At 39.3% G+C, this 12,605-nt stretch overlaps 1 protein-coding gene across 1 annotated transcript; it reads right to left on the bottom strand.

Annotated features, from left to right (window-relative positions):
- Positions 1-2,705: 2,705 nt before the first annotated feature.
- LOC104415758 (transcription factor bHLH96) lies at positions 2,706-4,716 on the bottom strand. The gene is made up of 3 exons (XM_010027112.3): positions 4,002-4,716; positions 3,438-3,827; positions 2,706-3,076 (listed from the first exon to the last, which is right to left on the bottom strand). Exons 1-3 carry the CDS (start codon positions 4,413-4,415, stop codon positions 2,978-2,980), a joined length of 903 nt encoding a protein of 300 aa, XP_010025414.1. The 5' UTR covers positions 4,416-4,716; the 3' UTR covers positions 2,706-2,977.
- Positions 4,717-12,605: the final 7,889 nt, after the last annotated feature.

The following is a 12,605-nucleotide window of genomic DNA, read 5'->3' as shown; positions in this document are numbered from 1 at the left end:
TCATAGTCTGTGAACTATCTGTTTCTAAAAGTTATAAACATAGAGGCTATAAAACTATCATGCTCTTATGAGATCATCAAGAAAATGATTGTTATTGGGCTCCTCATTCTCAGTGTAATGCTTCGATTGCTGTTCAATAAGCTATTTGCAGTACTCAATTTCCTCAAGTTGGCTGCTCTGATCGAATTCTTCAGTCCCCTGCTGCCAGTGGCAGGCTTTCCATCTCCAATGCTCAGAGTTTGCCAAGATCCAAGGCTTCTAAAGTCTCTTGGCATAAGATCATTCGGTTCCATAATAATCATTCGTGCCATGATTTTGCTTGGCTTGCGATTTATTTGCTAAGGAGGTGTACAAATTGTGATTGTGTTCTTTGCTGATTTGTTCACGCGTTTTGCGATCACCTTTCATCTCAATTGTTCTCTCTCTCTCAAATTATTCAGTCCACAGCCGCTTCAGTCAGGTCTTATCAGTAGAAATATCTTACCACGGCAACTTGAAGTTCAACGGATGGTGCAGAATTTCAAAGGGCAAGTCTATTTGAATGGTAGTCCGTTAACTCGGCCCGATGTTCATGTGTACATCGGGACTTGGCGGGCTCGAAATCTTGTCACACACGCCAGTTGGTTCATGAGCACATATGCAGTGTACAAGCCCATTGTACCCTATGCTCGTGGAGCTGCTGATAGGCTGAAAACTTGGATGTTTTGTCACACTCTAAAACTAGCAATGATGCCTGCAGAACAGATTTGGGTTGCTTTGTATCATGGATTGTACCTCAAATTTCATGTAGTGCAGCATTATGAATGAGCGAAATCTGCCTTTGTCGCGATGGTCGGTAAATGAAGACGGAATTTATTCTGCAGCAAGTTTCATGTCAATTCTGTTGGGTTGGATGTCACTTCCTTGATACCAATCTTCTCTACACGGCTTCAAGGTGGCATCAGTTTTCAACTCTCTGAATTTCATTCCATCAGAGTTTTCCAAAAGAAAACAGCGAGTCGTACTAGAATGTGCATACCAATCTAGTCCGTTTCGGGGAGAGCTAATGCTTCGTTGCTTCGTTGCCTATTCCATCACACACAAACTGCAAATTCTTTTGGTACCTCAGATTCTCGTATCCATGATCCGTAATAATTTCGTGCTCCTTTCAAAGTCATCCTCAAAGTTTCGTTGCTACTAAGCCCGATTTCTGTGAATTAGGATGGCTAGTTTTGAGTACGAGATCTGCGTGTCCAAAAAGAGCCGAGGGGTGCCGGTCTTTCAATGCAAGAAAAGCAGCTTCGTTTCGCTCTAAAATTTACAAGCAAGCATCGGCGTCAACCCCCCATAGGACTTGGTGCAAGAACACGCGGCCTAGGCTTCTTGGCCAGGATCCCGACGGGTCGAAGCACCACATCGTGATTTTCTGAGATGGTTAAGTACTTGATTAAACTAGGCCGAACATGATGCATTACCTTAGTATGCTCTGGCCATCTCAATGTCCATATCACCCGAATGTCATGATCAAATCACTGCTTGAATTAGGGAAGAAAGGACATGTCCGGATGCTTCCATGCGGGGCCAGTAGAAAATCAATATAAGAGGAGGGGGCCATCCTTCTGCTGGGCAAGGGCCCAGAAATATAGAGAGGAAGATTCCAATCCCTTTTGTCAATGATCTTAACGTAATGTCATCAAATATTTCAATCGAATCGAATTGAATATTGGCATTGCCATGGCCACAAGGAACGGGCCAAACTTTTGTCGCCACTCCAAAGGACAAACCAGGTTAGCGAAATTGAGTAGCTAATAATTAGTGGCACTGCAGCAGATTTGATGTAGATCCTTTGCTTTTCCCCTTCCTATCTTGGCGTGGCCGAGTCCGTTTTTGTCCCACTTTATGCATTAAAAATCTTTTAATTTTCTTCTAATTATTATGAAGTCGTTTTGTGCAGAAAGAGAGGCAAATTAGATTGAGTAGGAATTAGGTTTCTCAAAAAAGTCATTGTCATCTAACTTTTTCAATCAGTTTCTTAAGCCACTCATTATTGTGACCTAGGCTCGCGCACGTTCGGAGCATATTTAGGTGACATTTGGTACGACGATATGGGATGAGAGAGAAATATCATAAAACGCAAAAAAAGAAGAAGGCAAAATGGAATAGATAGAATGAACAATGTATCTTTATTTCATTTTGTAACGATAAAGTGATTATAATAAAATATGATGGAAGAAAATTAGATGAGGGAAGAAAAATACCCTTTTGAAATGAAAGCTGGTGTATAGGGAAGAAATGGATTTTTGATATTTCAAAGTGATAAAATGAAATGGGTTCTCTTCGACGTGCTTCTTTTCCTTCTCTTTCTTTCTTTTGATATTCTCATCTGGAAATTTTCGGGAAAACAGAAAATTAGTACATTTAAGGATGTCTCCATTTGTAAGAAAATTATCATCATAATATCCTAAAATCACAAATTATCATAATTAATACATTCAAATATACTGGTAATGGAATGTCAACATGTGTGATGAGGCATCTTGAAGTAAGTTAGTTAGGATAAGTAGGCGAAGAAGATGGATTAGTGATCTATAGGAAAGGGCTAATTGCGAGATAATTTGTGCTTCATTGCAAGTTCATTTTTACTTTCTACCGCATCTATCATTTAATGATCAACACAATAGGAATGGCGTAGAAGATCACTATTGACATGGTAGATGGAGTCATCGTTGAACTTTGATGGCGAATTCACTCGTTCATGAAATCAGAAGATGACAAGCGAAATAAAAATAAATTTGCAGATACATAATCTTGTCTTTTGCTCTTGAGCTAACCCATCCCCTAATACACAAAATCTCTGGGAAAACAATTCCTGAACAAGAACCCAAAACGAAACTATACCCTAATTTATACATTGTTTTGGTATTTAGTAAGTACTATTGAATGGGCAGAAGGAGAATTCAAGTTTGAAAATAGCAGTGAAGGCCCCTCCCTGTCACTGCTAGCACACAAAGGCAGCTTCTTCTTGGATCCTGCCCACCATCTCGTACACGGCAGTTGCAATCTCGTTCACCGAGGTCAACTGGGAACTATCCTCAACCTGCCTCGCAAGCCATCACGTTGTTAGGTACATCAACTCATGTCTCGGCAAAACTAGCCAAGCAAAAATCAGATTCAGAATCATTTCTTGCCATTTTCTCTAAGTGTGAACAGTTTTTCCTCCTTCCCAACATTGAAATGATTAGCCTATCATTATCGGGTAGTTATAGGCGCGGGTCACGGTCAGTGTCTCAAAAAACTGTCTCGACTATATATCGATGCTGTCTCTATTGCGGTTTCTAGGCCGGTATTGTTTCTTTGCCGATTCAACGGAATTTTCGACATCGATCTGGCTTGATCACTAGATAAATAGTTTGGACGCAGAACGGATGGTGGTGTACTTAGTATAGGAGGAGGCTGACCTTGACGCTGAAAGAATACAACACCATGTTCTGGACCGTGGTGAGGGTGAGGTGGAGGACGTTGAGCCGGAGGGAGTGCAGCCCGTGCACCATCTTGAGCAGCTGCTTCGGCTGGTTCCGGGACAGGACCTTGACGTTGGCGTGGCTGTCGACCAGGGTCACCTCCACGTCCGCGACCGCCGGCTGGGCCTCGGGCCTGTGCGAGCTGCTGGCCCGGGTCGAGTACTGTGGGAAGGTGAAGAAGTCGGAGAAGGGGTGATCGTCGGCGGGCGAGGCTGACCGGGGGCCGTTGACTTGTGCAGGCTGCTTCTGGGACTTGAGGGATTGGAGGTGCTGCTCCAGCTCCTTGACAAAGTTGATTGCACCTGCTATTATTGATGCCTGGTCCCCCTATATTAATCAATCCATTTCCCAAAAAAAAAATCTTGAGATTAGGAAAGAAAATCTTTAGATCCGATGTATTTCACCAATTTAATAAGAATTTTATTATATAGTACTAAAATGATATATATATATTTTTAAGTGAATAATGTAATCGGTACGGACAGAGAGGGAGAGCCGAACCCTTTGGACGTAGGAAGGAGGCATCATGGACCGGAGCACGGCGAGGTAATCGTTCATCTGCTTCCGGCGGTTGCGCTCCACCGCAATGTGGGTCATCCTCTGGCTCTCCACCTCGTCCCTATTCTTCACTATCCTCATCCTCCTCCTCTTCCTCCGCCCCGCCACCGTCCCCGGCGGCGCAGCCGGCGGCGGGGACGCCCCCACCCCCGCTAGTCCACCCTCGACGTCCCATCCGCCGTCTCTGTCCACGTTCATCGCGGCCTCGGCAGCGTTCAAGTTCAGAGCCGCCGCCTCGTGGACGCGGGTCGTCTTCTCGTCGTCTCCGAAGCAGCCGGACCCGACGTGATGGTTCCAAGCCCCGCCGCCGTAGCAGCTGAACGGGTCTTGCTGGAACACCACCGTCTCTAAGGCCATTCGAATTCGACCTTCCGATTCACTCTCTTCTGTCTTCGATTAATGTCAGAAGCAGAGAGAGACGGAGAGAGAGAGAGAGATAGAAAGTGGGTTTGCTCGAGAGCTGAGATGGGTCTAATTAGGAAGCAGAGAGAACGGTGCTGGACTGTGACAGGAAGTGGAAGCTTTACCTTAAGGAGCAAGTTCTCTCTCCTCTTGCTCTGTCCGAGTCCGTGTGAGCCTGAATGAATGCTTGTCTCTGTCCTTGTTTCTTTTATAGGGGCCGGGCGAACGTGTGTCATCGTCTGTCATCGTATCCAATGCTTCTCCACTTCCCTGAATTTCACCTCAGAACTGCTGCTCGTATTTGCCATCAACTTGTCGACTTGACAGTGACATCTCTCTCTCTCTCAAAACGCCGATCCCACTAGAACTTTACGAACGCCCGACTAATCCTCGTATGATATACGGCGTTCCCCCGCGGCCGACATATTTCAACATTTGCAGTATACATGTCATAAGAGCACGACAGTGACGATGGCGATTGAATTGGATTTACTGTGAGTGATCTAAGAGACTAAAGATTACACGCCATTAGAGTACATTTTGGTGTTGTGAATAAGACATGGCTTGAGCCAGGAATGTGGACAGCAACCCCTTGAAAAGACTTATTAGCAGATTAATGGATCACTTCAGAATGGCATATACATAAGATCGGATAAGATCTGGATGTCATGTCATGATAAGTAAAGGTGATATTGAGTTGTTTTGCCTTCTTGAAAAATGAGATATGATGATATTTAACACATTACGGCTTTACATAGGAAAAATGAAATGAGAATTTCTAGCATTTATGAATCTTGTGAGTAGTGATCATTATTAGCTAGGATCTCTAGGAAAATTGTCCAAATAATCCTTAACCTATTGTGCAGTGACCAATTCAATCCCTAACTTTTCAATTTTGCCAATTTGATCCTAAATTTTTTTGACTTGCATACTTGTCCATTACAGAAATTCCATTCCGAATTTGCAAGGTAGTCATCTGAATGTTTGAGAGATTGAAGGGCAGTATCAGAATCCACCTTGAAAGCTAAATTGGTTTTGTTGGTATCCAAGTGTCATAGCTTCGGAAGGTTGGAGAAGTGGATTGTAGAAACTGTTCCTCTCAAGGAATTTGCTAAGAGATCTAAATGGTAAAGATATGAAATTGTTACGGAGACCTAAAAACATTTAGACTTGCAATTTTCCTAATGCCTAAATTGTTTGAAAAATCAAGATATTGAAGATGAGCGTGAGAATTGGCTTTGGTTTAGTGAATAGAAAGAAAATGAAATTTGAAAAATTAGTAGGTTGATAAACTCAAATTCGATAAGGGCATTTGATTCTCATACTGAGCTCTTTCCAGTTCACTTGCCATAGTAAGTGGACCCGCACTCTCCGCAAGAGCAGCTCGAGCAATCCACTAACAGCCAAAGAGTTTGGGATTGGGAACCTTATACCTAGTCCTCAAAGCCACTCATTTTCCTGAGATTATGGATCCATTTTGCCGACTTTCCTTGCCTACATTGTTCCATTGACTAGAGGTTGTTCACTTTGGAGACCTGGTGGGGTTATGAGTATGACTTAACATGGATGGCACTTGGTTCTCTAGATTTCTATGGACCAATGAGAGCATGAGGTCTCTTGCTTTGACAATCTTTATGCTACTCTCGTCGAGGATATTTAGTGACCGAAGATAAGAACACCACTAGAAATTATTAATAACCAAAATTCTAAGATCATCATGGAGATCAAGGACTTCCAACTTAGTGAGGTTTCCCAAATATCGAGGAACCGTTCCATGAAAATTACAAAACGACAAATTGAGGGGACTTATTCACTTGCTTACCATATTGTTGTTCAAATCAACACCTTTCAAGGTTTTGGTAAAAATTAGATAATTCTTTAGTGCATGAAGCGTCTCATTTAACTTGCTTGAGTAAACACATATATGCATTCCTCTCCTATATTTATGTTGTTTATGCGCTCTCTCTTCTCTAAGTTTTCAATCATAGTGTGAGACAACCACTATATTCCATGAGTTTTTAGATGACCTAGTCTTCACGTTTTTGCTTCTAGATTATCAATAGAAAAGGCAAATGACCACCACTGCGGTGGTCACCTTGAAGAGGCTGCTATGGCTAGTACTATAACCTAGAGGGGTGAATAAATTATAAAAATGAAATTTGATAACTTTCGCGGAATTATTAAAGACAAGCGTGATTAGAGGGGAGCAATTTAATAGATGCAAAAGTAGCGTCTAAGGTCTTCTTTGATAATATTAATTGGTTTTTGTTTTGTTTTGTTTTGTTTCATTTAACTTGCTTGAGTAAACACATGCATTCCTCTCCAATCTTTCTGTTGCTTATATGCTCTCTCTTATCTAATTTTTCAATTATAGTGGCAAACAACCACTGTGTTCCATGAGTTTTTAGATAGCTGAGTCTTCACATCGTGCTTCTAGATTATCAATAGAAAAGGCAAACGACCACCGTTGCGGTGGTCACCGAGATTGCTGTAGCTAGTATTATAACCTAGAGGGGTGAAAGGGTCATAAAAATGAAATTTGGTAACTTTTGTGGAATTATGAAAGACAAGTGCGATTACGTGAGTGCAATTTAATATATGCAAAAGTAGTGTCTAAGGTTTTTTTGATAATATTAATTGGTTTTTGTTTTGTCTTGTTTCATTTAACTTGCTTGAGTAAACACATATATGAATTCCTCTCCGATCTTTATGTTGTTTCTGCGCTCTCTCTTCTCTAAATTTTCAGTCATAGTGGCAGACAACTACAATGTTCCACGAGTTTTTAGATGGCCGAGTCTTCACGTTCGTACTTTTGGATTATTAGTAGAAAAGGCAAACGATCACTATTGCGGTGGTCACCGTGAAGAGGTTGCTATGGCTAGCACTATAACCTAGAGGGGTAAATAGGTCATAAAAATGAAATTTGATAACTTTTGTGGAATTATTAAAGACAAATGTGATCATTGGGGAGCAATTTAATATATGCAAAAGTATAGTCTAAGGTGTCTTTTTCGATAATATTAATTGGTTTTTTTTTGTTTTGTTTTGTTTTGTTTCTCTCTTGTTTAAGGTGCACAAAACACTTATAGCTTCTTTGATTAATAAGATTTTGTTATATATTTACCCGAAACCATCTACAGTAGGAAAAGCAAAATGAAATTATGCAAGTGCAGTGTAGGTTGGAATTTATTTTTTGATTGTGTTTTAGTTTAGGTGTGACGCCAATTTTTATTTAATAATGTCGAGTAATATTTTGGACCGATTTTACAAATCAAACTAATATTCATTTACTTAATTTAATTTAGAAGATGAGAAGAATGATGGTTCGATTGAATCGCTTAATTTTGATATTATAACCATGGCCCATTTACAAACCTCAGACGAGATCAAATAAATTCTTGTCAAATATGTCATATCACAAATCCAGACACCAATCCAACCACCTTTAAGATACCTAGAATGTGCCAAATATCTCCATAATATCTAAATCACATCTTCATCACACCCACTCAAAGTCAAGCTGGTATGGTAGAATAATTTCAGTTTGCAAAAGTTTGGGATAGATAGTGTCGCGAACCTGTTTGGATAGCTGTCAACAACATTACCTTTTTCAATAGATTTATCAATATGCGATAATAGCATTCGAAAAACAAAGCACTATCCACAGGAGCTTTTCAGAAGACGGTGTGGATATGCGATTAGCTAGCATCTTTTGAAAGCTGGCGCCGTATTTTGGTTTCGAGTAGGCAATGCTAAGAAACCATTAAATCGTTTAATGTAAGTGCGATTCAGAAGCCTTCAGGTAGATGATGCCAAAGTGTGAAACGCTATTTGAAAAGTATGTAATGAAGGACATCTTGCGACGACAGCTGCGTGAGAAGGACCCACGATTGGCTTTGTTGGGGCTATAATGTGACAAGTTTGATGCGGTACCAGGGAGAAATTATGAAAACACATGCATGGTTTCAACCGAAAATGAGTATTGAATTGACAAGGGGCGTATTCGGATGTGCATTGGGTGTGATGTGCACCCTAGTGTACTCAGATTGTATTTGACAGTCGGGATAAAATTTATATTATTTTGTGTTTGGTATCTGTTAGAGACATGATAAAATTAGATATAAGAGGGATATAGGCAGAGATAAAATTATTCCATAGAAAATATGAGATAAATGTGGATATGATTTTTAACATTTATAATATGAAAGTTATCTTTCTTCAATGACAATTTTCTTAAATTAACAACATTAAAATTAGATTCAATATAGATAATAATAATAAATTCAAAATAACAAAAAATAACAATTTAGTTATTTTTTTACCAATTTTTTTTTTTAATTTTACCAAAAAAAAATTTAGTTATTTTAATTTAATCTTATTTTAATTTATAAAAATTCAAATTTAATTCTCTTTTATAATATAAATTAATTATACAAATATAAATATTTATTACATGTTTTCGTATTTTATGCATATTAGTATAGTTTACTATTTAATAAAATTTTAATAGAGAATGATGGAAGGGGAAAAAATAAAAAAGAAATTAATTTAAAAAAGAGAAAAATAAAAAAAAAAAGTAAATAAAAATAAAGTAGGCAAGAGTGTTGTGAGAGATTTTTATCATCTCCATTTGTAAAATTTTCGATTCATTCATATTAATATGCCGTTTATACCAAACAATATATATGATGTGATGTAAATATATTTGACATTTATTACTGTAATCGCCAAAAAGTGGATAGGATATAACAAAATCCTTGAATTTCATATCTTATCATATCTAGTCCTATTTCGATTAGAAAATCGATGACCAAAGACAACCTCAAAGTTTTCTTAGGATTAATTAGTTTTGATACCAACTTAGAGAATGAGAAGAATAATGGAACAATTGAATTGCTTAATATATCATGTCACGTGTACAAATCCGATCGCGTAGAAAGGTGCACATGGTACGCTGGATATCTAAATAATTTGCAAAAATAGATGACGTGTCATAAATATCACCATAGCAATTAAAATATATCTTTAATTGTTAAAGAAGCCCAACGACGCCAAGGAATTTCGCAAAACATTACTTTCTCGTGAGTTGATCAATCCAATTTGCATTAAGCGTGAGCATTAAACTTAAAAAGACCTTGAGTTTTACGAGACACAAGATCCCAACCGTTTAATTTCTTTGCCAGCGTTAACACTCTCACTTGTGGAATATATCGGCTAATTGTCCGAAAAGTCCTGAACTTATTGTATGGTGATTAATTAAGTTCTAAACTTTTTAATCGTACTAATTTAATCATAAATTTTTTGACGATTTGTTAATTTAGTCATGAACTTATTATTTGTATAATTGGCATAAATGACTAAATTGATAAATCGTTTAAAGGTATAGAACTAAATTGGCACAATTGAAAAGTTTGTCACTGAACTAATAAATTGTCAAAATGTTTAAAAGGTTTAGAGCTGAATTGGAGATTGTATAACGGGTTTAGGATTTTATTTCCTGAAATGTTACTAGCTTACTTTCAAGAATCTTGCTTGGTACCAGAGTATAAAGAAGATCAACTTGGATCTAGTCCACTAGTAACAAAGTGTAGATGACCAAAAGAAAAGGAAAAAAAAAAAGAACTAGTAATGGAGGTTATATATGACGACATCCAAATTTCACTTACTAACTTGGCATCGTCTATGATGTGCATCTATAGCTAGTGCTTGCACGAAACCAAACTCTCTTTCGAACTCCGAAGACACCTCGACTAAGATCCACCGAAAGACCCTCTTTGATTCACTAAGATATACGCACGCATGCGTTCATATTTAAATCACAAGCAAATCAGTATTCAAACCTAAGCATCTCAGGAGGAATCTCCTTAGATGTTAGGCCCCTTGTATATACTCTCCATGGTATTGATGCATGAATCTCAAACCAATAATTATTGTTTTAGAACGACTACCTAAACATCTTAAATCGCTTGATTAATGATGCCTGGATGATGATGGCAATCTCTGCTCTGTTGCACCGAGGCAATTATTATCACGAGAACCTCTAATTAAGATGGCTCGATAAAGTCATCCATGTCGCTTATCAAATCCATGATTGTGCTCTGTATCGAATCTTAACCATTTTGATAATTCCGAGTTTTCTTTTATCAATACATATAGTCGCGAGCGAGCGAAACAAAAGCTTTATGTCACCGTCCAACCAAACCAATGACTCACGTTCCATATATGAACATGATGTCTAGCCTAGGCACGAATCGATGTCTTATTTCACAGCACGAGCTCCCCCCCCAAATCTCTCCACAAGTATCGTGATGACTTCATCTGCGGCCACCGCGAGAAACGACAAGAGAACGCCTTTGGGCGGCGGGAAGATCGACGAGATCGCCGCACGGCGGGGTTGAAAAGCGTGGAGGAGTTCCCAAGGGATGGTGGCAATGGTCATTTCAACGGAAGAAGATAAAAGCGACTTCGACCGGTGCTCTCTCTCTCTTTATCTTCTTCCCGCACGCAATATGTAATTGGCAAAGACTTTTTGCCCCATCTTCATTATTGGGGAATTAAATTTAGAAAAGGAGGAGAGGGGGGGCCCTAATTGCGTGGGCCTGATCTTGGAAATCTTGCACCAGTGCGAAGATGCGTGACGGTAGATGTCAAAGCGTATTAGCCTGCGACGCTTGATTTGTCGTCTCCGGATCGAGGCTACCGAGGTAGGTGACAAACCCCAGTTTTGTTACTGTGGCCTCTTGTTCTCTAGGGTTAAACTCCGCGATTTTCCGTCGAGAGATGTAAGATTTGCATAATTCTCACGTCAAACCCCCTAAGATCAACGTAGATAATCAGGGATATTGGGAGGATTTGCAGCTCGGGAACTAGAAATCACCTATTCGGATCTCACTGATCCGAATCGAATTTTCCTAAACGATACTTACTTGCACGGCCGTCGGACTCAACCGGTTCATGGAGGGTGTTCCATTGATCTCCAAATGGTAGAGCTCTATGTTCCTTCCCTTCACTTATCGAAAGCAAAAGTTTCACTGTGTATTTGGCTTGATACTATAATACTAGCATAAGGGACACCGTGTTTGTGTGCCCGACTTTGGAAAAAAAAAATTGATATCGTGGGATTTGCTTCAATTCAGAAAAGAAATTGCTACAACATCTTGTGTGTTATTTCTAGTCAAAATACTATTATTATCAATCTTATGATCACATGAGTTTTGTTGAAATTATCGTGTATAATTTAGAGTTAAAATACGCTTTGAAATTGTTTCATGGCAAAGAGAGATTATCTCTAGCATTACCCTTCATGGGATTTCAACCTCAAACTTAGGTCGTGTTCGTTTGAATGCGAATTAATTTTCTAGACTTCCGCGTGTTTCACTCGCTAAAAATGACCGGTTAGTGGAAGACCACATTCATGGTACAACAAAATATTGCACGTTTAAAGTTAGAAAAATAATTTTTTCTAATCTGAAAATGAGAAAATAATTTACTGAAAAAAGCGATTTCTATCCATCATAAAATTTCCTCCGAAATAAACGCATCCTTAGCTAATGAAACTTCCAGAAATGTCAATGTCAACTGCTAATCTCCCTACCTACACGTTCGCACATTTGTCTTTTTCCAAGCCCTAAGTCGCACTCTTTGGAGGGGTCCTGAAGATCACTCTCAATCTTTCGAGAGATGACCTTTTCCAGGCAAGTTCATGGCTCAGTCCCCATGAGAACTCTGGCATGAAAACCTTATTTTATGTCGTTCGTCCACCCCCCGTGTTGCACGCAAGACAAAAACCACATGTCCGATGAGGTTGATAGACTTTATTTATCTCCTCCGAATCCCCAACTACATGTGTGCGTGACGTTGCTACAATATCGAGATTTCAATGATGGAGCAATCAAATAGAAAAGAATGCATTCCGGCGGGCCGTGGAGATTATGTTCGAAGCCGCTGGGACACTCTTTACTCTACCTTTCACGAACTTCCGAAGCAGGTAAAACCCCGGAAGAATGTTATGATTCGTGCACGTTTTCTACTCCGCGTTTCACGAACTTTCGAAGCAGAAAAAACCTCGAAAGAACATCATGATTGCAGGTCGTACTTTTTCGATTAGGGTTTGTGGGAACATAATATGATCTCGTAGAAAAGAAT

This window comes from Eucalyptus grandis, chromosome 8 (assembly GCF_016545825.1).
Source record: "Eucalyptus grandis isolate ANBG69807.140 chromosome 8, ASM1654582v1, whole genome shotgun sequence".
NCBI classification, from domain to species: Eukaryota; Viridiplantae; Streptophyta; class Magnoliopsida; order Myrtales; family Myrtaceae; genus Eucalyptus; species Eucalyptus grandis.
Note: the sequence above shows the minus strand (reverse complement) of the source record. Positions and strands in the feature narration are given on the sequence as shown.

Excerpts from the sequence above, each read along its gene's own strand:
- LOC104415758 (XM_010027112.3), bottom strand. The coding sequence starts at position 4,415 with ATGGCCTTAGAGACGGTGGTGTTCCAGCAAGACCCGTTCAGCTGCTAC. Across the intron at positions 3,828-4,001 it reads CTCCTTCCTACGTCCAAAGG|GGGGACCAGGCATCAATAAT; the intron begins GTTCGGCTCTCC and ends TGATTAATATAG. Across the intron at positions 3,077-3,437 it reads TGTATTCTTTCAGCGTCAAG|GTTGAGGATAGTTCCCAGTT; the intron begins GTCAGCCTCCTC and ends CTTGCGAGGCAG.